General features: G+C 51.6%; 1 protein-coding gene across 1 annotated transcript in view; it reads left to right on the top strand.

The window, feature by feature from the left end:
* Positions 1-27852, top strand: part of JADE2 (jade family PHD finger 2) — a 68689-nt gene that overhangs the window by 9063 nt on the left and 31774 nt on the right. The window contains 2 exon segments of the mRNA XM_040077994.1: positions 9277-9434; positions 25365-25534. Of these exon segments, the coding sequence (XP_039933928.1) occupies positions 9277-9434; positions 25365-25534 (328 nt within the window).

Below are 27852 nucleotides of genomic sequence, written 5' to 3'. Positions count from 1 at the left end.
ATCGAGAGCTGCTGTGGGTGCAGGCATGTCCTGAGGGATGGCCATGCTGGAGGATGGGCTGGGCAATCAGGGGGTTCATGTGTGTGTGGACCCACCAACCTGTCCTGCCCTTCTCCAAGTCATGTCCCCGTTTCTCCGGGAGCTGCTGTCCCAGAGAAGCACATTCCTCCTGACAACGGGGCAGGAGATAAAAAAAATGCAAAGCATTAGTGTTACATAGCTATTAGGCAGGTCAAGGGGTGATGTTTATTATGAAAGACTCTGTGAGAAGGGATTAACTATACACATTAAAAACCATCCAATACGAGGCATCTGGAAAAACAAGCTTCTTAACATGGAAAAGTACTGAGCTGTTTGTAAACATCCGCGAAGGGGCCATTGCCAGGGAGGGTGATTATATTTATCTGTGCCTGTCACGGGGCTCTGCCCGGGCTCTTTCCTGACTGTCCCAGGCACCAGAGCCTCTGTCTCGGCTCTCTCCCTCGCAGAGGTGACAGTTGTCCTTCCCTGCCCCTTGCCCGGGCAGCAGAGCCTCTGGGGCTGAAACCTGATGCTGATGGTGCCCTGGGCATGGCTGTGCTGCGCCGCTTTGCCTGAAGGCAGAGGATGAACGTGGGCAGCTGCCAACAGCTCCTCGCATCTGCAGTGATAGCAGTACCAATCTGGTGATTTTAATTAATCTCATTAGTGCTCGTTTGTCTCTTAACTTGTCTGCAAATGGAGCGTGATGGCTGGTACCCATCTCCCCGTCCCTGCGAGGAGCTGCTGGTCATGCTCCCCACGCTGGGAGCTGGAAGGAGGGAGTGCTCACTCAGGTTCCATGGTCTGAGTCTGCAGCAGGGAACACGACAGACATGCCTGCAGGATGGCAGGGAACACGACAGACATGCCTGCAGGATGGCAGGGAACACGACAGACATGCCTGCAGGACAGCAGGGAACACGACAGACATGCCTGCAGGACAGAAGGGAACACGACAGACATGCCTGCAGGACAGAAGGGAACACGACAGACATACCTGCAGGACAGGAGGGAACACAACAGACATACCTGCAGGACAGAAGGGAACACGACAGACATACCTGCAGGACAGCAGGGAACACGACAGACATACCTGCAGGATGGCAGGGACCACGACAGACATGCCTGCAGCATGGCAGGGAACACAACAGACATACCTGCAGGATGGCAGGGAACACGACAGACATACCTGCAGGATGGCAGGGAACACGACAGACATACCTGCAGGACAGAAGGGAACACGACAGACATACCTGCAGGATGGCAGGGAACACGACAGACATACCTGCAGGATGGCAGGGAACACGACAGACATACCTGCAGGACAGAAGGGAACACGACAGACATACCTGCAGGACAGAAGGGAACACGACAGACATGCCTGCAGGATGGCAGGGAACACGACAGACATGCCTGCAGGACAGCAGGGAACACGACAGACATACCTGCAGGACAGCAGGGAACACGACAGACATACCTGCAGGACAGAAGGGAACACGACAGACATACCTGCAGGACAGAAGGGAACACGACAGACATGCCTGCAGGATGGCAGGGAACACGACAGACATACCTGCAGGACAGAAGGGAACACGACAGACATACCTGCAGGACAGAAGGGAACACGACAGACATGCCTGCAGGATGGCAGGGAACACGACAGACATACCTGCAGGACAGAAGGGAACACGACAGACATACCTGCAGGACAGAAGGGAACACGACAGACATGCCTGCAGGATGGCAGGGAACACGACAGACATGCCTGCAGGACAGAAGGGAACACGACAGACATACCTGCAGGACAGCAGGGAACACGACAGACATACCTGCAGGACAGAAGGGAACATGACAGACATGCCTGCAGGATGGCAGGGAACACGACAGACATGCCTGCAGGACGGATTGCTGCTGCTGTTAGTGGCACATGAGTGCAGTCCAGCCCCCGGCTGTAGAGCTGCTGGGGATGTGAGCGCGAGCCTCGCTGCTTTGACTGCAGTCATCAAACCTCTCTCCTGCTCCTGACAGGGAGCAGTTGTCAGTGTCTAAGGAGAGAATCTCAGAACAAGGCACGGGTGTAATGATAGTCGCTGGTTCTATCTGCCAGCTCCCCGCCATCAGCGGCCCAGGGACTCCCTGGGATGCTGCCTCTGAGTCACTGCCTTAGCTGCTGCGTTAGTTATTACCTTCAGGGCTGGCTGAGATCCACAGTGCTCACCTGCACTGCTGGGGTATGTTTTGGAGGGACGAAAGCCTGCTTTTTTTGTGCAGAACACCTGCCTGCCAGCCCTCCAGCCGTCCTTTCTCAGCTGAGGAGCTCCGCGCGGTCTCGGCCGCGCTGTGCAGGTGCTGCTCATCCCACCGGACATCCTCATTGCCCTTCTCCCTCACTCCAGACCTTTGGGAAGTGAGGGGACTGCAGCTGCAGGCAGGGCTCAGGATGAAGGGGAAACCACAAATTTATACAATTTACATTATTTTCTGCTTGCCGTGTTTAGATATTACTTCCGTGTTTTGAAAGGCGCCTTTTTTTTATCTCTTTACAAGGATTTAACTCTTTTCCCTTCTGAAAAGTAATTCTTACTGCGTTGGATCATGTGTTTTTCCTCCTGCATTACATGTGTAATGACCCAGTGCAATATGAATGTAGTTCCTGTAGTCTTCCATGCTTGGAGAAGAGCTTTAATGGACGTGGCCAAGCAAGACTGGACATGCTTTTATGGGGCTGGATGGGGAGAAAATCCCTCTCTGTTGAAAGGTTTGACTGCAGTTTGGCTTTGACTGCAGTTTGGCTTTGTCATTTTTCCCTTGCCAGCATGGGGATAACAGATTAAAACCATTGTCTTCTGAATGCTGAGAAGGGCTGGACAAAAATGCTTCTTGTTCCTATTTTGAGTTCTGTTGTTCATTGAATCTTTAACATCCAGCATTTCTAGAGGAAACAAGACTAAATGAAGACGCAGGAGGCATCTTCCCAGGCAGATAATACCTGGTTGTACACACGCTCCTGGCACTGCCACATTTCAAAACCTTGCTACCGAGTATCAATGCTCCTCTCATTTTGGAAAGGGCTGGAAAAATGTGATAGAACAGCAGGGATGTAGAACTGGGAGGTCCAGAGGGGAGAAGGGTGGGGCAGCCTGGGCTGCACCATCAGAGGTGCCATCTCAAGCTGAGATCAAGACAGTTTGTACAACCAGAACCTATTCTCAGGGCTCCCATTGTTCCTGTTGTTTTCTCTTTCTCTAAAAATCCTTGTGACTCATGAGCTATAACAAACAATTTTATGCTTGAGAGAGTGAAGGGCTAACAGAGCTGGCTGGAAATGAGGAGAGAGTCCTGCGAATGAGGCAGCTGGAGACTTCCCTGGTCCCATGGAGGAAGGTGGTTATGGCTGGGGATATGCAGGAGTCAGCTGCCAGGACTGCAGTCAGGGAGGGAAAAAAAGCACTGAGCCAAAAGCTGAAGAAAACCTGTTACCTCAGTGTCAGGAAGCATCCCACACCCTGCCTGCAGCGACCTGCTGCTGCCCCTGCTTGGGAGCAATGCTCGGAGCACCCACCGCCCCTGCTTGCTGTGGAGGGACATCTGGGTGAGGTGTGGTGCTGGGTGAGGGCTGTCCCTGTGAGATCCCACGTGGCTGCCGTGGCTGTCAGGGCATCAGGGGCATCACAGCTCTGCTGGGTGATGGAGGGAGTGAATTCAAAGGTGAGATCTCGGATGCAGGCTGCGACCATCCCTTCTCACCTCTGCTGCCCGCCCTCACCCTAGCGAGCGCTGTGTTTTCTGCGTGCGCTTCATTTTGGGCTTTGCTTCTCTTACATTGTGTACCGCTTTTTTAGGGACAGCGACGTTACTGTGTATTAAAAAATGGCATCCCATCCTGGGGCTTGAAGGAGGAGGGACTGAGCTTTTTCCTCTGCCCCAAGAGCAAGCTCTGAAAGCTCCAAAGTCAGCTGGGTGCAGATGCAGGGGAAAACGCGTAACAGAATTCCTGCCAGCTCAGGAAGCCTGGTGTGCAGGGACCCGACCTGCTGGAGCCCATCTGTGTTGGGCCGAGGCTCCGGGTCCCTGTGGAGCTGTTTTCTCCTGGGCTGCTTTGCAGCAGGCGCCGGGAGCCCAGTACCCTTGCGGGGGATGCCGAGGCCGTGCCGCCTCGCCGGGCGCGATCCGGATCCGGCACAGCGCTCCCTGGGCTGGCTGCTGCTTTCAAAGCTAATTAAACCCAGTGCTAGACGAGTGTTTCTTTTCATTTCGGTTTAAAGCCCAAAACAGATCCGGCTCCTTGGCTCTCTCCCAGGAGCTGGTTTCGTACCAGTGGAAAGTCGTCGCCTCGGGATCCGCTTTCGGGTGGGTTTTTTCGAGACCCGCTTTCGGGTGGGTTTTTTGGGGCAGAGGGGATGTTTGGCAGGCTCAGACCTACAGTACAGTCACTGGAAAAGCCAAGTCCTTGACAGAGCGCATGGAGTGGGAACTGAATGGCGGGGAGATTGCCGGCCACTTCATTAAGAGGGGTTTGTGAGTGAATCTAGAGACTGATGTGAGAATTGCGTGGAAAGGTGGCGGAGAGGCTCTCAGAGGGGCTGGGTGGTGATGGGGAGGCAGAGGCAGAGAAGGAGGAGAGTGCTGGCAAGTAGCACAGCCTGGGAGTCCTTAGCTAAGGGAGGGATGGGGAGCAGCACTTCTGATGCCTCATGGCACGTCCATCGTCCTTCCTGTCGTGGCGTGGCACTGTGTGCCTTGGCATCTCCCAGGGGTTCATGTTGTTCTCTGAGGTTGTCCAAGTGTCCAGTTGATGCTGGTTCATGGAGAGCTCCAACAGATGCCTGAAAGCTGTCACAGGGCACAGGGAGAGGCTGTAGGGCTGTGTCCAGTGGCAGAAGCAGCAGATCCTCGCCGAGAAGGAGCAGCTGATGTACGAGGTGCCAGGGGCTCAAGGAGGAGGAGCCAAATCCAACCCCTGCCCTGCTGGTTTCTGCCATACCTGCAGGAGACTCCTTCCAGTGCCAGGCTGGATCTAAGTGACACATTGGGATGTGAACATCAGAGGATGTTACATTTAATTTGCTCAGGGTTTGTTTTTTTAAAAAAATGTTGAGAGGTAAAAGCAATACAGCTTTTTCTTACAGAAATTACAGAAATACCAATGTATTGTTGGGTAGCACCATGGTTGTGGCGTCCCAGTGACTTCTCATGTTGCTGGACTGCCAGGACTGGCTCTAGTGGTGAGTCAGTAGACTGGTGGGCTGCAGGGATGGGGAAGTAGTAGGGGTGGGTGGTCCTGGCTTGCCTGGCCTGTGAGCTACAAGGGAGGTGCAGGTTTTCTCCACCTTCCTTTTTTTGCCTGGAATCTGAGGCTGCACAACCACCCCGACCTGGTGTGGATTCCATGTCCGGTTTTTTTTTTTGGAAATACGGAGGAAGAAATATCTTGGTATTTTGAAATTTCGTGTTCTTTTCCCCCATCTTTAAAGTTGACAGTAACAAAGGGAGGGGCTGGCCCTGGGCACTGGTGTCACACATCTCTGAGCATCACTGAACCTCCATGAGGTTCCTGAGCAAGCAGAGGTAATAAAGGAACATCTTGCTTTGGCCTTTCCCATTAATGGCAGGTGGATGGACAATAACTCAGATGCCATTCAGGGCTGAAGGGGAGGGACAGTGCCTGGCCAGGGCTGTGGTGGTGCTGGGGGGAGTGGGAGCAGGGCAGCAGACAATCTGTCAGCTCCCACGGCCGGGGAGAAACAGTAAACACTCCTATTGAGGGAAAATTGCTTGTTTTCTGGTACCCAACTTTCTCTTCATCGCCAGGTCCTCGGTTCATCAGTGCCCAATTTATCCTTTATTTGGTTTTCATAAATAATTCAGAAGAGTTTTAGTAGAATAATTGAGTCTTTTCCCAACCCTAATCCCAGACAATTCAAAACAAAAAGACATTTAGATTACAATTTGGGCGTATTAGCTGTTGGGAGATTTCCAGACAACTGATCTGCTTTCCTTTACAATTTCTGCGCCGTTCTATCATTTCTAAAGTGTTCTGCTTTGATAGTTAATAATTTGAGCATATCCAGTTCTTCACGAAGAGACAGAGGCGTCGCTGTGATAAAGTGCGGGCGCGCGTGCTGCCGTCGGACGGGTGAGCTTATCTGTTTCCCAAGAAGGACTAAATAAATGAAGTAGTGAGATTGCAAATCCAGCCTTATCTTCAGGGAAATAGATACAATCGCGCTTATTTGGCTTAAAATTAAAACTAAGCTTCTATGCTGATGCGAACTGAAAAGCCAGAAGGGATGAATTTGGGGAAGGCTTAATGCAGGAAAACATGAGCCTGGGATCTGCGCCGTGCAGAGGGGAGAAATTATGCTGAGGGCTGGTCCCGTTGCTGTGCAGGCTCCTCATCTCCCTAATCAGCAGTAGGAGGAGGGTGATGGGCCGGGATTTTGGCACCGTTCCCTGGGTGCCCAGCCCTCGCGTTACCCCGAAGAGACAGGGCTTGTCACCTCACTGCTGTCTCCTGCTGCTGACCTAGCAGAAGAAAATGGGAATCCTTGCTTAGGGTAAGGCTGTGGGAAAGCCACAGCTGCTGTGGGTGCCTGGGGAGGCCTCAGGGAAGGGTAATGATAAGTCTGGACCCCTCCCCATGGTTGTCCTGGAAAGGGCAGTCCCGTGTTCTCCGCTGCTCTGGAGCTGGCTGCCGGGTCTGTGCGCTGAGGTGGAAGCAGGAGCGTGCTGCCGTCCTGCCCTGCGCTGCCACCGCTGCCCTGAGCGGCTTCCTGGCAGAATTGGGTGTATTTGCGCATGAAAGAGGGGTGCAATGCTCCTGCACCCCACAGCATCAAAGGAGGTGTCCTCAGGAGGCAACTGAGCTGGCCTTGAGGGAGGAGGGTGTTCACATATCAGCAGGACCCAGTCCAGGTCGTTCAGAAAAGCTTTTGGGTGCCCTGCACCTTTGGAAACCATTCCTGCTTGGCTTTTCCCACAGATCCCAAGGGGACGTGTCTTCGAAACAATGTTTTCTATAACAGTATTGTGCTGTTGCCAGGGGAGGGTTAGATTGAGCATTAGGAAAAAGTTTTTCACTGAAAGGGTGATGAAGCACTGCCACAGGCTGCCCGGGGCAGTGGTGGAATCACCGTCCTGGAGGGAGATAAAAAGACACGTGGATGTGGCTCCTGGGGACGTGGTTTAGTGCTCAGCTTGGCAGCGCTGGGTTGAGGACTTGATCTTGTAGGGCTTTTCCAAGTTCAGTGATCCTGTGGTTCAGTGACTGTGTGGTGGTGGTGGCCCGAGCAGGGAGGTGGCACTGACCCCCGTGGTGGCCTCAGCTCCATGTGGTTCCAGGGGAGCATCTCACCCACCCCAGCCGAGAGCTCTGAGGAGCGGGGGATGGATTACTCAGCTTTGTGCTGTCCTCGTTGGAGCTGGGCACTGGGACTGGGTGAAGGGGGTGATGTTGACCCAGGCTGTGATCTGTGCAGGGCTGTCAGGAACAGGTTGTATTTCTAGCCTTTATTTTAGAAAACACACTACAGTGGGATTTCTGCGCTTGTTTGGACACATAGATCCACACTGCTGGAGGGACTATGATATCTCACATATCCCTTCTCATGTTTAATTAATCCCTGTCCTAACATTTTTTTTAATTTCCCACACTGGCAGTGTGTTAAAAGGTTACTGTGGTGTCTGTAACCATGTCTTAAAGGACCCTGATCTTTCCCAAACTGAGCTGACTGTAATATATAAGCTGTTAATTACGTTTGTTGAAGGGTGTGCCAAGACTCTGTCTGGCCAACTCAAATCAGGTTTATATAGACACAGTCAAAAGTGTCTCCAAACAGCTACATCAGGAGGAGGGTACTGGTAAAATGCAGAGGTCCCAACATAGCAAAGGTTGTTTATATATTGTATTTAACTCTAATTGGGTTAGCAGCTGAGGCTCTGAGGATTAAACAAACTGACCTAAATACTGGTCTCAGTGGTCTTAGTTAATGTCTAGTTTCCCTCTTTGGGTTCCCAGATACTCTCCAAAGTGTGTTATCTTTGTATCAAAAAAGGTAAAACTGTATTATTTCTTGTGATCCTGACAAAGCAGTTCTCATTTGGAGAGCAGACTGTGAAGAGATTAAACAATATCCAAAGAAAACACCTGATCCATCCCAGCCTTGTGGAAGGAATGCAGAAGTAGCAGGGATGGAGCGAGATGGTGTCCAGGCAGGATTGCTGGCACTGGCAGTTATTATTCCAGCTAATAGCAGATGGTAGAGAGAAGAAATCATCCATTTTCATTTTCAATTTATTTTTATGCTGCAGGAAGCAGGATTGCTCGAGTCATTGCTGTCAGGCAACCCTCTGGAAGGAAAACCTTACTTACCGTGAGGGATATTTTTAGAATGAGTTTTTCATCCTTGTGTATTGGGAGAAGATGCTGCAGGGCCAGGAGCGAGATGGAGAATGAGCCCATTCACTGACTGAAGGACTGGAGGATATTCCTGCAGGAGGGGACCAGTGTTGATCTCACAAGGGGTTTATTGAGGCAGGAAAAATCCATGGATGTGGATGTGAAAGCAGCACCTAGATCACATTTTAGCTGGATAATTTCTGTCTTCAGCTTTTGTCTGTCCCTGTTCAGGACAGTTGAGGTGATGTGGGGGAGACATGAAGGTGCTTGGGGCAGTGAGGTGGCCTGGAGGGGACACAAAGGTGCTCAGGATGGTGAGGAGATGTGAGGAGGGTATGAAGGTGCTTGGGACAAAGTGGCTGTGTGTTTCCCACATCTTCATTCATGTCAAGAACACGATTTTCTTGTGGCCTGTGAAGGCCAAGTGCAGAGAAGCCCAGTTGCTGTACATCCCTTGCATTTGGAGTAGATTTGTGTGGCTGGGCTAAAACCATCAGTCCCCTAGGACAAAGCAGCCTGTTTCTTTAGTGTAAAACTAATTTTTGGTCTGCATCTTGTCCAAGCTCACACCCTGTGGCTGGATTTCCTGACTGACCAGTGTGAGGGACCTCGAAGGGGTTGCAGCTGCAGGGCTTGGGCTCTTGGCGCTGCCTGGCTGCAGGGGAGTCCCTGCCTGTTGCCATGTTCTCCTGCCCGGACTTACCCTGCAGGGGCTTAATTTGACACCCTGAAGCCGCTCCACTGGTGATGCAGACACCCCCTGTGCCGTCCCTTGGGGGCAGTTTCCCAAGGACCCCCTCCCTGGGCAGGTGTGCCCCCAGCCTCTGTGCACTCAGGATGGGTTTCTTCTGGTGCAGGTTTTCCGGACAGATCTGATAACAGCAATGAAGATCCCTGACTCCTTCCAGCTGAGTCCTGACGAGTACTACGTTCTGGCTGATCCTTGGAGGCAGGAGTGGGAGAAGGGTGTCCAGGTGCCAGCAAGTGCTGAGGCCATCCCTGAACCTGTGGTCAGGTAAGTGAGCAGGGTCTCCTGCATCTGGTTCTGTCCAGGGGAACCCTTCTGCCTGGTCCTCGCTGCGGGGTTCCCTCTGCCGGGGTTTGTTCGCACCATCTCAGGGAGCACACAAAGGTGATGCTGGGGATCCTGGCCTTGCACGGGAAAGTCCTTCTCATGCACGTGGCTTTTTTTGGGCAGTGGCCAGCTGGGACAGCTCCTTGTTTGCTCTCGGTCAGGAAATTTTTAAAAAGGTCTGAAAGAATCGAAGGGACGATAAAAAAATAACAGCAGAAAACCACACGGAATGCCAGGCTCTGCCTGGCTGCTCGGTGCTTCTCTGTCTGTGAGCACGTGGTTGTACCGCTGGTATTTTACAGTAGGGGAGCAGGAGTTGGCCCTTAAATTAAAAACTTCCCTCTTTACCGTGTTTGTGTGGATTGGAGACGTGCTGGGCATGCTGAGATCCAGGGTTTGGGAAAAGGAGCCCAGCAAACAGAGAAGCATCTCCCAGACCCTGTAGAGGCGACGTCTGTCAGCGGAGATCAGGGGCTCATTAGCTATTTTAAAATAGGGAACTGAGTTTTAAAATAGACACTTCAACAGCTGCTCGGGCGAGAAGGAAACATGGGGGAGCTGCTGCTCCCTTGACGTGTGCAGGGGATTATCCCAGGGCAGCGGCCAAAGCTGTGGGGGAAAGGTTGGTGCTGCCAGCGGGGGGAATGGAAAAGGCTGGGAAGGGACCCCAGAACTTGCTGGGTTGGATGTGAAAACTTGCAGGATCAGACCCAGAACTCCCCCCAGGGTTTACGGGAGCTTTGCGTCTCTCGTGTGTTCCCTGTGTGACGTGTGACACCGTGTGTGCATCCTGCAGAAACGCTCGTGAAGCATCGTGCCAGGGTGATGCTGGGGCTGCTCAAGGGAGCAGGGTGGCTGCAGGGGGATGTGTTTCACCCAGGGATTTGGGCACGGAGCAGAGGCTGGTGGAGGCTCCGCTTGTCCCACAGCAACAGCAGCTGCTGCTGCCGCAGCTGCCGACCCCGCTGCTGAAATAAACTTTTGTGTACACTCCCCTTCCTCCCCCGGGGAAAACAGAGAAAGAAATGAAACTTTAATGAGTCTGAACACATCAAAAGGGAAGTTGTAAAGGGGGCTGTTGAGTTGATTTAATCCTTGGGAAAAAAAAAAAAAAAAAACGCAACCAAAAAAAAAGAGAAGGGGGAAAAAAAAAAGGCCTGTGTGTGAAATATCTTTTTTTAGCTGTCTTTGATAGCTAACCGCAGTCTGGCCTCCCCAGTGTTTGCTTCCTAGCTGAGGGCTCGTGCTGGGGCTATTTCCAGCCGAAAAGTGATAGCTTGGCACTGCCTGGGCTGGTGGTGCCCATGTAGAGCCACGAGTGCTGCTTCCCAGAATGGGATTTGGCATCCCAGACCTCCCAGCCGGGGGCTTCTGGGGTGCAGGACAGGCTGGAAATGTGTCTCTCTGCTTGTCTCCAAGCCATTAGAGGTCTTGGAGCAGCTCTGCTGCCTGTTTTCATACATGGATATTCCTAGAGTGACACCTGGAACAGGTCCTTCCCTCCCAGGTCCCCATCCCGCTCTGGCCTGCTCTGGCACCCCCATCACCACACTGATACGGGTGATGTCTCCCTTTGGTTTCAGGAGGGGACATCCTGGTGCTGCCCAATCACCCTGAGCGTGAAGTTTCACTTCCAGTGTCAGGTTATCCTTTGAAGAATTTCCTAATTCTTGGGATTATTTTGCTTGTTCAGTTATTCTCAAAACTGGCACTTCCACAATCCTTGATGAATTGCCTCCTGAAATAGTTCCAGTTCTTTCTTCAGTACCTCAACGTTGTTTTGAGTTCAAGCCTTGCTCTACAAAGAGTTTGTTTTATTTTTAAAGCAACAAGTACTAGAAAGAAATTCTTCCCTGTGAGGGTGGTGAGGAGCTGGCACAGGCTGTCCAGAGAAGCTGTGACTGCATCTCTGGAAGAATGGCCAGGCTGGACAGGGCTTTGAGCAACCTGGTCTAGTGGAAGGTGTCCCTACCCGTGGCAGGGGACTGGAGCCAGTAAGGTCCTTTGCAGTGCACGCCAGTGTGTAATTCTGAAATCTGACCCATGCTCTGTGACCTCTCACAGATACTCATTGCTGACTCCATCACTCCCAGCTAATCCCAGGTGGATTTCTGCAGCCCCTCTAGTTTGTGTCATCCCCTGCTCATCCCAGGCTGCTCCTGGACTGCTTGGAGATTCTGCTGCTTGCCCACAGCTTCAGCTTCCTCTTCTTTCTTCTCCTGTTGCTCTCTCTTGCACTGTGTTTCAATTGCTTGAACCATCTCTCTTTGCCGGCTGGACAGCAAGCACGGCCTGGAGGGCTTTGTCCTTGGGTAGACACCTGTTTGGGATATTTTGCTTTCCTCAGTGTGATGGGAGTGAAATGAAGAGCTCATTTTACAGCAGTGTTAATGGTTGCACCTGGTTTGTAGCCGTGATGCACATCCCAGGGGGACAGGCAGTGACACTGCCAGATTTTTTTTAATCAGGACAGCGCGCGTGCCAGAAGGCATAGCAGAGAGGGTGTGCTGCTGCCGAGCAGCTCTCCCTCCCAAAGCATCCCTGCCCTCAAGGTTTTCCCACCTGGACCACTGATGTGAGAATGGGAGGTGGAGAGGGCAGCGCGGGAGGTGGAAAGGGCAGTGCCGCGCTGCCAGGGTCAGTGCAGACTGCAGTCATTATCTCCAGGGTTACACAACTCATTCTTGCATCTTGCCCTGTTTTGGAGAAATGTCAAATGTTTTTTCACAAGAGATGACTCTATTTCATCTGCCTTAAGAGAGCAGCCTTAAAAGGCCTTACAACTCCATTTACCTCGCCTGTTTAATGACTTTAATTCACCCCAGTCTCCATCCCAGGAGCAGGCACCTTGCTGGTCCTGCCTGAGCTGCTGTTTCTGCCCCACGGCCTCAGCATCGCTTTCCTCCTTTGCTTCCAAACTTTCCTTTTTCCTTGGTCTGTTGTGGCTTGGAAAGTGAATCGATTCACTGTCAGTTCGCTTCCCTACTCAAAAAAATTCATCTAAACCAAACATCCTTTCTTTGTTGGGTATGGACAATCCAAATTCCTTTAATCTGCTGAAAAACGTCCCAGCATTGATCTTTTTTGTAGACTGGAAATGTGGAGCCCAGCAGCTGAGGCTCTTCCTCGCTGTCAGCGCTCTGCTTTCCCCCGTCTCAGAGGTGTAGCAGAGCATCCTGCCCTTAGGGAGGGACGCCTGTGCTAATCCAGTCCTGATGTTGTCACTTCTGACAGCCACTTCCATGTGAAATTCCTAGAGGGAGGTGGGGGGGCTGGGGAGAAGGCACTGGAGCCCCAGGAGCTGGTGAGCAGACAAGCACTGCCTGCAGAACAGCAGCCAGCCCAGCGTGCTGGTGCTCAGGAGCTGTTTCCTGGGCTGAGCCATCGGCAGGCAGAGGATTGTGCTCCAGAGGTGGATGCTGTCCTCCGAAAGGGGCCGTGCACGCAGCCGCTGCTGCTCTTTTCATCCCCCTCCTGGCTGCCTGGAAACTGGCTCTCCCTGCCCGCGCCCTGCCGCTAGGTTTTGTGCCTCCTAAGCTCAAAATTAGATTTTTAAAACATTTTGTTTTACTGGAGCTGTAAAATGTCAAAAGCTGGGGGTGAAGCAGAAGGCAAGAGCTTTGTTTTAAGGAATGCTTTCCCCAGAAAGCAGCTGTCTCAAAATGCCTCCGCTAAGAGCCACCTTAAACTCGAGGGTCCTTTTTAGGTTAGCACAAATTGCAGTGCAGTTGTGAGGAAAGCAGGGAGGGAAGAGGTGCAGCATATCTTGGCTTGTTGTCCAGGAGGACGCTGCTGGCAGCCACCTGTGTGCCAGGGTCATCAGAGGCAGCACAGGAGATCAGCTGTTTCCTCCCCACGACCACTCCTGGCTCATGGCTCTTCAGGAGGGTTTTATTTTGTACGGGGACACGCCTGAGAGCTGCCCGGAGCTCGAAGGGCTCCTGTGTGGCGATAAAAGGCACCTGCAGTCAGATGGAAGCTATCAGAGCAGTGAGTAGTCAGGGCAGCTTTCCCTGCCCCTGTGTGCCCTGGTCACCCTCCTGCAGTGTGGGTGGTGGTGACGCTGCATCCCACTGGTACCGTGTATTCCACCTCTGCTGGAGCCCACGGTGGAAGGATCTCTGCTGGCTTTTTTGAACCAGAGCTGAGCCTTACAGCCCCCGATGTGAGCTCTGCGGTGTTTGCAGTTGTGTAAACACGGGCACGGAGATTTCCAGATACTAGGTCCCAGTCTGGTGTGGGGTGCAGTTGGGTGTTGGATGCAAAGTTGGCTCACCTCAGTACAGCTTCAGGATTAAACAAGGTAAAGTAAGGGTACAAGTTATCAGCAGTTTGGGAGCTTTGGGAGGGTGTTGGGTACCTTCTCTGTTGTAAATGGGAAGATGTTCCAGATGAAGTTTGTATTCCCAGAGTCACATTGTACTAAACCCCAAAGGATGTGGGCTTTCCTGGTTGATATGGGTGCTGATAGAATGCTGTGAAGCCATTTTTGAGCAGTGGATGTGCCAGGACCTGGCCTGAGCTTGTGTCTTCCTACTGATGATGATGCTGGCGGTATGTTGAGCTTGCACAGCAGAGCATCCCTTTGTAAAGCAGCGGCACCTATGTGGGATTTTATGCACCTGTGCAGGTCTTATTTCCTCCTTTATTTAACGATTTCATGTTCTTGGCATGTGGCTCCTTCCCCAGGCTGACAGGGATGCAAGCAGGATCTCGAGGTGGCTCTTGGATCTCACATTAGGCCACATTAGTATGTGCTGTAGATTCTGTTTCCTGTGAATTTGCACACAGCGGGAGGACGAGCAGGAAGGCTGCTTCTTGCTGGCAGGCTTCCCAGATATTCTTGGCGTTGCCGATCTATACTTGCATGGTCGCTGCGGCCCTGTTTTAACAGAAAACAGAAAGTGCTGTGGTAGCAGGAAGGCACAACCTCGGCGAGTACCGGCTCGGCGGCGGTGTGAACGCCGTCTGCCGCGTCCCTGGCGCGTCCTGCTCCCTCGGGCCCCTCTGCCCTTCTCTGATGGCCGCACACACGGGTCCGGCAGCTCCTTGCTGTGCCCGTGGGAGCACATCCAGCTGCTGCGGCGCCGGGTCGCGGTGCTGGCGCGGCCCCGTCGGTGTTCATCTCCTCCCAGCTGTGTTGTCCTTCACGGGGCTGCCATAAGGAGCTGTCCCCAGCTCTCCAGGGGTTCCAGCAGCTCTTTCCAAGGGTGTGTGGTTGCTGGCAGGTCGTGGTTTTGTGGTACCGGTGTCACTGGAAGAGGAGGCAGGCGGAGCAGGTCTGTCAGTGGGAGGCAGTGCTGGAGATGAGTGCGCTGAGGCGGGGAGAGGAATGCACTGGTGCCCCAGTAGTGGGTGTAGGACTGGGACGCGTCCCTGCCCCCATCTTCCCGTGAAAAGACACCGCAGCTCCTCCTCACAGGGCTGCATCCAGAACCCCCAGTGCTGTGAGGGAGCCACTCCAGCACAGGGAGAAAATCCCTCCAGGAGCAGTCTCGGCTGCAGTGTGGAGCGTGGTAGCCCGAGGGCAGGTGGCCAGGCTGGCCTGGCAGCAGGGTGGCACGATGCAGATGTCCCAGCTATGCCTGGACGTCACCTCTCCCTGTCCCTCGGGAGCGCTGGCCGGCAGCCAGGCTGGATCCTTGCGGCTCCCAGCTCGGGGAGGGCTTCCCGAGGCTGTGTTCTCAGTGTGTACTCGATGAACCAGCACACTTTGTTCTCCAGTGGTGAGATTGGACTTCCTTTCCTCGGTCGGCGACGCAGGCTGGCTGTTGACTCATCAGCTGCTTCCCTTGGGCTTTGCTGCAGAAGGGGCAGGCAGGATTCTGCAGCAGTTTGAGTAGCTTTTGGAGCAGAGCTTTTTTTTTTTTTTTAACATAATCTTTTTTTTTTTTTTTTTTTTTTTCCCCTTCCCTCCAGCTCATCAGGAAAAATGTGTGAGTTTGGAGCTTGCAGATGGCATGCTGGCGATTTTACAAAGGGCTATTTCTTGGGTTAGTTATCCCCATTCTGTGGCTGCCTGCCCTTAAATAATGCCTGGGTTCTGGTATGCTCCAGAAATACGTGTACACTTCCCTCAGAGCCTGTGCTTTGATCAAAAGAAATGAAAATCCCAGTTGCCCTAGGCCTGAATGTTTTGATCACAAGCTATGTGTGGGGAGAGGAAGGCTCCCTGCCTGCCCATTCCAGGGGACCCCCACAGTGGCACCTGGCTGTGGTGAGGATGGGCTGCCCAGTGGCACTGATCCAGGGCTGCAAAATAATCCTGGTGATGCAAAATAATCAGTGAATTTCATCTCCAGCTCTGCCACTGGGAAAGGGGGGTTGCCAGTCAGATCTGCTCAGGCAGCCCTTGTCCCTGCAGGCAGTGAGGGGAGATGGACTATGCACAGGGTGGGTTGTCCTGCCAGTGCTTCAGGTACCTGCTTTAGGATGGGATCAATCACACCCAGGGCAGCAGAGGGTCTGGGCTCTGCAGAAGGTGGTCCTGGTGCTGCAGAAGGTTCTTGGCTCATGCCCAGTGCCTGCGAGTGCTTCGCAAAGGAGCGAGCGTGATTTACTCTGCCTGGTGCTTGTCATCATTTCTGCTTTACTCTCTGCTTGACAAGTTCTTGTGTGGGCTTTCAGCAAGTCCTCACCTTTATTAGTTTGCTATGGGAAACGTGTTAATCCAGCCTGTTCTTACCTCATTCTGAGCCACTTGGACTTCTATTTTGAATGTTTGTTAATCCTCCCAGTGGATGCCTGTGGTTTATACTGGATCAAGCACACAGAAAGTCAAGTGTGCTTCAGCGGCAGATGTATAGAATGAGCGAGCTTGATTTCCTGCTGCTCTGTAACGAGGTTTACAGCTCTTGGGACCGACTCTGGTTTGGTACAGCCTTGGGAGCCTCCATATCTCACTCCATTGCCTCTGCTCTCCATCCAGAACCACGGATTTAGCGTGCAGCCGGGCAAACCCCGGCGGCTCTGATTGCTGCCCTTGCAACCACAGCACTACTGAAATCACCTCTTAGTGATGTAGTGCACCTTGGGTCCCCTTTGAACAATGCAAGGAGCTATTACTTTTAAGTGCTCTCTGGAGTGATGGGAGGAGCGGGATAGCCCAGCAGCAGGAATTGCTGCTCAGTTCTTGATGCTGCTGTGGGTAATCCTGCTGAATTTAGGTGAAGTACTGCTGGAAAGTGAGCGTCACCGTGTTGCCTGGACCTTGGAGAGGTGGAGGAGAGGTCGCAGGTCGTTTCTTTCAGTGCACTTGAAAAAGATCTGGAAAATCTGGTCTAGTTGAAGGTGTCCCTTCTCGTGGCATAGGGCTTGGATTAGGTGACCTTTAAAAATTTTTCCAATTCAGACCATTCTGGGGTTTCATGGAGTGCACCCAAACAAGCGTGGCTGCACGTGGTGGTGGAAGAGGCAGACGGATCCCTCCTTGTTTTCTGGGATGGGCTGCGTGCTGCTTCCAGTGACTCAGCGTCAGAGCTGTTCTCTGTTCTCATGTGTTTCAGGGTTCAGCCTTAGTTCAGTGATCCAGAACACATTAAAAGAGTCTGCATGCTGCCTTTCCAAATTCCTCAAAGCTTTGCTTTCGCTGGGCTGGGTTTCTTTAAGGAGACCCGTGTGAAGGCAGCGTGCTGGTGCATGGGAGTTGTCATTTTGTGCCCGTGTCTGCGTTCTGAGCTTTCCCATGCTCAGCTCTGTGAGGAACAGTGTCAGGGGGATTTGTCCACTTCTTGATCTGCCGTGGCTCATGCTCAGAGCATGGCAGGTGCAGAGCTGCCACCGTTGCTCATGTCTTCTGTTTCTGGTCTCCGTTAGTAGGTGGATACAAAGGCAAGTGGAGCTGTTTGCATTACTGAAGTAATTATGGAAACATTATCTGGCTGGGATAATTAATTCCAGGTGCTTTAATGTTAGTAGCTTGGCTTAAGTTACATAAAGAAGCAACTTTTTTTTTTTTGTCTTTTTACATCCAGAAAACACACACTCAAGTGTCCCTGACTTCTCCAGTAGCAATTCCAGGACATATATTAAATTGAATGTTTAATATAAATTGTAATACTGCTTAAGTGGAAATGAACAGAATACTGGCAGCCTGCAGGCTGGGTTTGGAGAAGGTTGCTGTGTGACATGGGTCCCTGAAGGGCCACCAAGTGGGTCAGTGATGCTCTGGGAGAAGGGGGAGAGCAGCACCTGTGGGTGCTGGGGCTGGCTCTGCCCTGCGTGCCTGCGGGGAGAAGGTGCTGTGCGAGCATCCTCTGCAGCTGCCCTAGAACTGGAGGCTGCTGCTTTTTGCTGGGTTTCAGAGCCAGAAGAGCAGCACAGGCTGTGTCCCCTCCCAGCACAGGTCCCCCTGCTGCCTCCAGCATCGCTGTTAGAGCTGAATGGCACAGAGAGAAAAGGGGGAAAGGGATATGGAGAAGATGCTTGCACAGCATCAGAAATTATGTGTGTATTTTGCTCGCAGCCCAGACACTGCTTTTGTCTAGTCAACCAGAAAAACATCTGCGTTTTGTTGTTCCAATCAGCCCACCAGCAAACCACTGCCCAGCCATTGCTGTGTCCCTGCAGCCGTGGTTTTCCTCTGACAGAAGTTGTGGAGATGAACCCAGCTGTGCTGTGGGGCTCTCCTCTGCCTTGGGAAAGCAGACACTGCTCTGCACCTGGATTCTTCTGTACCAAGTCCCTACTTCCATCTACATCAAAATGATTCTCTGGGCAGTGAATTAGAGTTGCAACTTAAATAATTCATTTGTTGAGCTAAATCTCAGTGAGATTTAGCCTGGAATTTAAACGTGAGAAAGACGGGGACATCAACACGGGTCTTTCTCTCGTCTGCTGGGTATCAGGCTTTTTATGTGGTGATAAACAGCTCAGAAATGGAATTGGAAAAGCTGTCTGGGTTTCACAAGATGGCTGTTTAGTGCCTCCTGTTCACTTGTTTTCCTCTTTTTATCACATCAAAGAGGAGTGAATCACTTTCTCCGTAGAGGATTATGTTATTCCAGGGGCCTGGAAGGACCCACTATGGTTACAGGCTGTTACAGAAGGAGATTTCAGATGGGGAGGGAACAACTAAGCATTTTTCTTACTGCACCTGTTAGTTGTAATTGGGATCTTCAGCTGCATTTCTGTAAGACTTCCAGAACCTGCCTGTGTAAATCCTGAACTGCCAGCAGCTCGGGAGGGGCCACCCTGCCCCATCCTGCACTGAAATGGGATTGTCACAGGGGGATTTCCAAGCCCAAAGAGAGCCAAAAGGAGTCTGATGTGCCGAGGCTGTGCGCTGCAGAGCTGTGCTGTGCTGCTCACAGATCAGATGCTCCCGATGGCTGGGGATGTTTTAAAAGCCGATAAGGAAAATTTCTGATATTCACTGGGTAGCGCCGAGTGTCGGAATCCAGCTGGGAAAGACAAGGGCTGCGGCTGAAGGGATGATGGGCATAGCTGCAGCACTCTGTCCTGGGCTGCTCCCTGCCTGGCAGAGGACAGCAGGGTCCCTGAGACACCTGGGGGTCCCTGAGACACCCGGGGGTCCCTGAGACTCGAGGGGTCCCTGAGACTCGAGGGGTCCCTGACGCACCCCCAGCCGCATCCCCAGCGCAGCAGGGATGGGCAGTGCAGCCTGCACAGCCACCCATGCATTACGTCACCTGGAGCTGCACTCACTGGCTGCTGGCACCCGAGGGCAGGACGCTGCTGCAAGCGGCATTAACCCCTTCCTGAACACCCCCAGTGCCACTGGGGTAACACAAAGGGAGCTTATTGCTAGCACCGATGTCCGTGCGGTCAGGGATGTGTTTTGGGCACAGCTGCTCCTGTTGGTGCAGCTTGGTGGATCCTCCTGGGGCCAAATTCAGCTGCTCTGTTCTCTCAGTACAGCAGCCAAAGCTGAGTGGAGCTTCATGGCTGGACTGTGTGTGTTAACTGCCTGGGTAGGTTTTTGGGATAAGCGCTTAAAGGAGGGTTTTAGGTTACAGCAAAGGGCAGTGCCAGCCCAGCTACCCCCTGTGCCCATCAATGGCACTGGGGACAAAGTGCACGGTGGCACTGAGCTGCTTGCTCAAACATGGATGTACAGGGGAAGGGCTGATGCTAAGTTCCCTCCATCAACCTTTTTTGCTAGGAATGTGCTTTAACAGCCCCTGCCATGGAGGTGGCTTGCAAATGGTGCAAAATGGGTGTCAGACCAGGCCGGGTCACGGGTTCCCCTTCCCAGACCCACAGGTTCCCCTTCTGTGGCTGCTCTGTTGATTTATGTATGATGAATTTTCAAGGATTTTCAGAGGCTGTTGCCAAATCTTGAGGGGGTTTTGGCTCCAGCAGCCAATAAGGAAATACTGCAGATCGTTTATTTTCTGCACAAAGTGGTCCCAGCGGTGCCCATCTCGTTCTGCTCAGGTTCTTGTTTGTTTGAAAACAAAAGGGTTTGATGACAGTGGCCTGTTAAGATAGACTGTGTCACCTCTCTGGGACCATCTGCCTCCAGCCCTCTCTTCTCCATCCACAGGAGGGTGTGCTGTCAGACTCTGGGTCCCCGTGGTCCCTCCTGCAGGGTCCAGGGGCTCTGGTGTCAGGGGGTTTATGCCACAGGTGACAGCAGGGTGCCCACAGGGCTCTGAACTCTCTGTGCTGGTGACCAGGGTGCTCCAGATCTCACCTGGAGTCTCCTCAGCCAAGGAGGGGAGGGCTGAAGTGCACAGGTACCTGTTAGCAACAGGACCTGGATCCTAAAGACCTTTTTAGGCTCATCCAGCTGGTCAGGCCAGCTTGCGTGCAGGTCTGAACATCAGGCCAGTTAATTTGAAACCTAAACATATATTACCTTCTTGGTGTTCCCTTTCATCCTTGAACCCAGCTTTGGGAGTATAATTTGTGGCTCATGGTTTTATAGCCTTCACTAGGAGCCATAAAAATGCAAGTAGGAGTAACATGGTCAGTAAATCTGGGTGTGGGTATGCTGGGGGTCACTTTGTGTGGGGGTTGTGGCTCATGATTGTGACCATCCACCACTATCTCCAACCCCATCCTTACACCCCCAGGCACTTTTTCTAACTTAAGTTCTACTCTGCTGTTGAGAGGCAGTAGCATCTATAAAGTCTGTTAGCTTAAGTTCATAAGAAAATGGGGCATCTGGTCCAAATGGCCTGCTAGATACTATTTTAATAAACAGAAAGTTAAAATCGTCCCTTTAAATTGCCATTTTAAAGCTGTTGTGTGCCACAGGAGAGCTCCCCCATGAGCAGAGCTGGCAGTAGGAGCAGTATCAGCATCCACTGAAGGTTGCTGGCAGAGCTGTCTTCTCACTGTCTTTCCCAAGCTGACTTTTTTAGGGACATCGGACAAGACTGATTTAGACTGGACTGGAGGTAAAGAAAAGATGACTGACTAAAGCCTTCCTTGTAAGAGAATTAAGTATTTTTAGATGAGAAACACTATGTAGGATTAATTATTTCTGTGTGATATATTAAAAGGGAGCATATAGAAAAAAGATGCCTTCTCCCTTCAGCCAAGTGAAGCATTCAGTTTGCAGAGATGATTAACCATGGGAATTTGCTGAGTATATTTTATTACTGTGTAATCTTCTCCAGGGATAGCTGTGATCCTCAAGAGTGTTGGGGTCCACATACTTCTTTTCCTCAAGTGCCCTTGAGACCCATTTTCAGACTAATGGCCTCAGGTTTGTTGTGATTTTTAGGCAGATCCCAGTTATCAGCCCTTCGTTTAAATGAGCCTTTGATTGATACAGGATATTTTTAAAATGCTATGTCTCTGGCTGGGTGATGTCTCCTGTGTGATGGAGCTTCTGTGAATGGTCTAGCTCTTGGTGGAGGCTTTGGCTTGAGATTTTTTGCCAGGATGGTGCAGGGAATTTGGGTGTAGACTCTTCATCACCCAGCCTGGGTATTTCTTGGTCCACCAAGCAGCTGTTTGGAAACGTTTTCCTAATGGATTGAGACTTGTCCCTGCACAAAAAGGGAGGAGCCCTGATGACATCCCCAGCTCTTGGAGCCCAGCATGAGGTGGATAGACACTGGTGAGGGCAGCCTCAGTGCTTTATTCCCTTTTTCCTGCTATGTCTCCCCTGCAGTGTTTGGATAGCACAAAGCTTTTGGGGTTCCAGTGTCTCGAAGCTGTTGGAGGTGAAGAACGGTGCCCATCTTGCTCTGTTTTCTGTGTTGCTGTGAGGCAGGGCATGGTCCTTCCCAAAGGATTACTCTCTTCTCTTAAACCGTAGGATCTCTTCCGTCCAGAGTTCCTCCTAGCCTAAGGCATTGTCACTGCAGTCACTGATCTTTATATCTCAGCACCAAGAAGCCCTGTGCAGGTGTGTTAGCATGTGTCAGGAAGGAGTGGGCTGCTTTTTAGGAACGTGATTTTATCCACCAAAGCAAACCCCGGAGTCAGTGGGAGGCTGTGCACCTCTGGGCATTGCATCCTGCTTGGTCTTCCCAGAGGCTTGGGCTGCCCCACGTGAGCCTCAGCATCTGGCAGCCTCCAGCTCCCCTCAGGGTGGGAGGAATGTTCATGGGAACAGGCACAGGCTCTCTTAGGGCTTGCTGTATTGTTTGCAAGCTATAAAACCCTTGTAGTTTAACTGAGTGCTGCAGATGAGTCAGGGAGTTAATCTGGACCAGGCTTACAACAGGTATATTTTTTATTTTTTATACAGTGAGAAGCTTGTATAACCTTCATTGGGTTATACAGGCTTCTCACTGTATAAAAAACAGCTTACCAGCTATTTCAGTTTCTCCATTTCTGACCTTCTCTGTTTGCCGATATTTGAAAAGGTGAGAAAATGGCACAAACATGTCCCAGCATCCCCAAGCCTGAGTTAACTCCAGGGGATCCCAGCCCATGCTGCCGGATCAGCACGCGGTTGTGGGGAGGAAACTTCAAAAGTAAAGTTCCGTGATCCTCTTAAGAAGATACTCCTCCTGTTAATACTTATTCCCTGTAGGAAAGTGGCTGCTGAGTGCTGCAGCACCCGATCATCCCTCCCTGATGTCTGTGTTCCCAGATGGGGAGAGGCAGCTGCCATCACTTCACTGGCACATTTCAAACCTTTTAACAGAGTGCTGGTGAGCTTGTTAGATGTTTGTATCTTCATTACCTTGATCTTCATCATCAGTGATATGGTGAGAGGCAAAATGTCACTCTCTAAGTGGCAGTTCCCTTTAAACCAAAGCAAACTGTATTGAATTACAGTGTCAGAAAAAGCTGGATGCTGAGTGCTGGTGGAGCTGTCACCGTCAGTGAGCCCCTGAGCTCCCTGTGGTCTGTGCATCTCCAGGGTCTGTGCAAAGCCAGGACCTGAGAGTCTAAACATGCATCCAGGTTTTTGGGGTTTGGGAGTGCTGGGGAGGCAGGTGCATGACTCGAGGGAAGAGTCACTTGTCTCCTGTCTCTGAGCATCAGGTTCAGCCAAACTTCTCCATGAGGTATCTGCAGAAAGGAGGTGGAGGCTGTGTGCCCAGGTGGGGGTGGACATGCCCAGGCTCAGGCAGGTGCTGTGTCCCACACACTGCTCTTGGTGGGCAGTATTGTGTGCGCTGTGTGAGATAACCCCAAGGGGTTGCTCCTGTCACGTCAGCATCCGTATCACACCGAGTGCATTTCAGCGCTGTCAGTACACTGAATGACCTGTTCAGGATACTCCTTTGATATGTACACAGAGCATTAATCTTTGCAGTTTTATGCCAGGGTAAAAATAGCAGCTCTCTCCCTCTGCCATCCCAAGCATCCGCGGCTGGCTCGGTGTCAGAGCATCACCTGTTGCAGGGGCTGTTGGGTGAGCAGCTTGTGTAACTCAGCTTAGTGAAGGCTTGTGGCCCCAACCTCGTGCCTGCTCAGGCAGCTCTTCCTAGCAGAAGTGCTCAATGCTGGTGGAGGACTGGTTTTTTCTCTCCCTTAACAAGGCTGTGCCCAGCCTTGGTTCTGTTTCTCTGCAGGGATGACCTGGACTCAGGCTCATGGGAAGGAGAGGTTCGGTCTGACATGAACCAATGCACCAGCAGCTCCTGCTTTATTTTTTGTTAATAGCATCTTCCAGTGGTGAAAGAGGCAAAAAGAAAGTTTAGATGGGGACTTTTTAGATGGGTATGTAGTGATGAGATAGGGGGGAATAGCTTTGAACAGGGCAGATTTAGATTAGATATTAATGAAAAATTCTTCCTTGTGAGGGTGGTGAGGCATAGGGTGCCCAGAGAAGCTGTTGACTGCTCCATCCCTGGAAGTGTCCAAGGCCAGCTTGGAGCAAGCTGGTTTAGTGGAAGTTGTTCTGCCCATGGCAGGGAGGGTTGGAATTGGATGAACTTTAGGGTTCCCTCCAAACCTATCTATTCTGTGTTCTCTGATTTTAGGGGTTTGGGAGCTCCTTAGATGCCAGTTCTGGAGATGTGGCTGGAGCATGCCTGGTTTCAGTGCTAATTAGTGCTGTATGCATTACAGACATCAGTGAATCCCCAAGTCTAGTCCTAGATTACAGTGGCATTGTTTTAAAATGTAGGGACTGCGAGCTGTCCTTCCATGTGGCTGTCTTTAGTTTATTAACTTAAATTTGGAGATGTACTCAGGACATTGGATCACATCTTTATTTTCATTTTACTGGTGCGGAAAGTAAAGCAAAAGAGATAATAAGAACACAGTTCTTGATGTTTCCATCTCTGAGCCATAAATTATTGCTTCTCCTGCTGGTGGCTCTGGAAGTACCTCCAGTGTTTGTGACCACAGAGGACAGCAGTTAACCTTCATGTCTGGGTCTGCAGAAACTCCAGGTTCATTTTCCTGTCCTGCCCCAGACTTCCTTCCAGACCTTGGGCAAGGCAGGTAGGGTCTCATTCCCAAGGACAGCTGGGCTCAAGTGTCTCGCCTTGGCACACACAGACCTTGGAGCATGTGGTATCACAATTCATCTGGTTTTGTGATGGGCACCATGGCTTTGCCCCAGACACATCACAGAGCACGAGGCACTCGATGCTCTGACATTAGCTTACACAGCAGGACAGAAGGCAGATAAAAGTCTTCCCAGGATGGGCGGCCGTAGCAGCTGGCACTGGTGCAGGAGCAGCGCTGGGTCCTGCTGCCTTGCGTGGGGAGAAGCTGTTTGGAAGAGGCTGGCGTGCTGCAGCGAGTTGATGTTTGGTTGCTGTTTCTGTGCAGCATCTTTCTGGCTGGATATCTGTGCCAGGAGGTGAATATCAGGGGAGGAAATGTGAGCTGTGCAAATACTGCAGCATCTCCAGTTCCCAGCTTCACTGAGATCTGTCAGCTGACACCACAGGCTGCTTCTCATTTCCAGCTTGTCCTCTGCTTGCATGTCGTTAGGCATGACACTGTTGACACGTGCATGGCAAGTGTCATGCATATTGCTGCAGAGTTGCCAGGGAAAGGCAGAAGAGCTGACAGCCTGGTCGCTCTCTGTGCGGGGAGTTTGCAGAGATGAGGCAGCTCCTCTCCCCACCCCGTGGTTGTGATTAGAGAGCACTCAGAACAAATGTCACAGGCCACCGTGGGATGTTGTCCAGTGCCAGGCGTGCCAGATTGGATGTGGCACTGCAGTGTACAGCACACTGGAGGTGTTCATGGGGGGGTTAATGCTGGGGGGCTTGCTGTCAGTACTTGGATCATCATCTCCAGTGCACCTCATTTTTCTTGTGTGAAGAGTTAATTTCTGTCGATGAACGGGAACACTTGCTGTAGTTGCTCTGCTGGGGCTGTCTGTCCGTGCTGGCCCGCGGGCTGACTTCAGGTGCCGTGGCTTTGCTTTCCTGCACAGCGTCGGGTGCCCAGTGTGGTCTCACCCCCATGGCAAGAAACAGAATATTTTTCTAAGTTGCAGCTCTTTCTCAACCTCCCCTTCTTTTCTTCCAGGATCATCCCCCAGCTGGAGAACTCACTTTCACAGGTTTCACCGAGCAGCCTGCCTGGCTGTGAGATTTCAGAGGCTACAAGGACCTACTTGCAAGGAATGAGCCGCTATGACCTGGACGAGCTCGATGCCTGCTGGTTGGAACTTGTTAACATGGAGCTCAAGGAGATGGGTGAGTATTGCTGGTTTGTTTGGTTTTTTTTTTCTTTCTGGCCTGGGTGTCCCACAGTGGGCATTCAGCTTTTTGAGTAAGCATGTGGAACTAAAGGCCTTGGAGAAGAAATGTCAGAAATACTGGTCCTGATTGTTTCGTGCTCCAGGCATCTCTGGATACCACAGCATAACACTGCCTGCATCCCTGCTGTTATATCACTGCACATTCTTCAAATCCTTTAGTGGATTTGGTCGAGTGCAAGTACCTGAGCTTGGAATTTGACCACTGGCACTAGTGCTTAGCATGGTCTGCTGGGCAAATTCGTTGGCACAGACCCACGGGTGTGTCGTCCTGCCAGACTGTGGAGGGATTTTCCAGTCCGTGCTAGGGAAGGGATGCTGCGGTGTGGCTGCTGCTCTGCAGGTGAGGGTGAGACCTCAGTAAAGCATTCACCTTGTGAGGTCAGTGAAGGCTCAAGTGTGCCTGCATGAAGGGTTAGTCCTGGTGGCAAAGGCCTTTCAAGAGTGGGAGTAAGGGTTTTACCAGGTGCTCGAGCAGATGGGATAGTGCACTGTGGAGCAGGAGGGTTGTGCTGGCTCTCACAGGCAGCTGGTTGAGGGCTGCTGCAGGATTCAGAATGAGGTCAGGAAGATTGCAGTTCAGTGAGGTGGGAAGTGGGATGGGAGCTGGTGCTCCGGGCTGCAGGACCACGCATCACCCATGGCAGCCGTGCCCTCCGTGGAGGCTGGAGGTCATCAGGCGTCTTTGAGGGGGCGCATCTTCCTGCCCGTGGGAGTGATGAGCTTTGGGTACTCGTAGAGGAAAGCTGGATTTGTTGTAGCAAATCTGTTGCTGCTCAGCTCCTAGGCTGGGCCAGAGCAGGGGCTTTGCTCCCTCTGCTTCCCAGATGGGAAAAGCCAGGGAGGTGTTTGGGTGCCCTTCAGCACCCGAGGCAGAGGATTGCTGCTGCCTGGGTTGGTCCAGAGGCAGTCCATAAATAGCGTTTTCTCCCGGAAGCCCTTGACATTAATGACACCGTTAATGACTCGCTGAGACTTCCAAACCTGCTTTGCCAATCTCCAAGATCATTAACATGACGGCAGCCTCTCCTCCCATTCAGAGGAGTCAGGAGTTATCTCCCAGCGTTAATTTAGGAGGTAGGCAGAAGTTGGAATTCCTCACGGGTGTTTGGCTGAACTGTTGTCACTGGGCTGTCCAGGGGCACAATATGTCATTCCCAAAATATTTAATGACAAAGAAGGATTCTGATCTCTGACTGGCGCCTGAGGATGTGTGGGGAGGAGGGCTGGAAAACACCTATGAGATCATCCAGCTCGCCTTTCGTGGGTCCGTGTAGCACACAGCACATGCCTTTTCCAGTCCTTTTTAGGTCACCCCAGGGATGGAATTTTATCACCGAGATCAGATAAACCTCCAGATAGCTCCAGCTCTCTGTATTCTGCCTGCTGACTCCTCTCCCAATTAAGTGGAATTGCTCCAGAAAGCAAAGGTTTTACATGAAAAGCAAAAGTTTTAAACATAAAGCAGCTTTAAATAATTTTAAACCCCCCAGTAAGATGCCTCAGTAGCTGTTGCTGTACTCGATGGAAATGTACTGTTTAAAGAACCTTTGTGTGCTAGAGATGAAGTCAATATTTTGGCATGCCAAAGTGTTGTATTTGTTGCTGCTGCAACGTGAGATTGTAAAAAAAGTGGATCTGAAGAAGACTGAATGAAGCCTGGAGCCAGATTAATGTCCGTGGCACTCCAGGCAGCGCAGGCCTGTCCTTATAGACAGGAGCCCTGCCGTAAGTCTTCATTTTTATATTAACATTTTATGCTGTATTTTGTGATCTCCACTAAATCCAAAGCTATTGTAAGAGTGGAGCTAGAGAGACTTCAAAGACCAAGGCTGAAAGATTCTTTTGCAGGGACCGGCACTTCATAAACACACGGCAGATCCTCAAGAAATTGCTGAAATTGTTGTCGGAATCAATTCTGCTGAAGGCAGAGTCGAAGTTTCTAAGTATTCCCTTGACTTAATCCATATGGTGTATTCTGCTCACATATGCCCACCACAGCTTCTATCTTGGGAGCTGGAGGTGTTCCTGGTATTTTATGGCAGGAACATGCAAAGGTCACATGGATTGCTTTTGAAGCTCGGGGGGGAATTCATCACTGCATACTTGAGATATGTCTGTGTACTAATGAGATGATACTTCCCTCGGCAGAGGTGAGATTGGTCAAGTAGATGTGAAATAGGCTGGAGTCAGTGGAGTACCCCGGGCAAGATGTGCTCGGTGGAGCAGAGGCTGCTGTCAGTCCTGCTCCTCACA

This window comes from Hirundo rustica, chromosome 14 (genome assembly GCF_015227805.2).
Source record: "Hirundo rustica isolate bHirRus1 chromosome 14, bHirRus1.pri.v3, whole genome shotgun sequence".
Classification (NCBI taxonomy): domain Eukaryota; kingdom Metazoa; phylum Chordata; class Aves; order Passeriformes; family Hirundinidae; genus Hirundo; species Hirundo rustica.
Note: the sequence above shows the minus strand (reverse complement) of the source record. Positions and strands in the feature narration are given on the sequence as shown.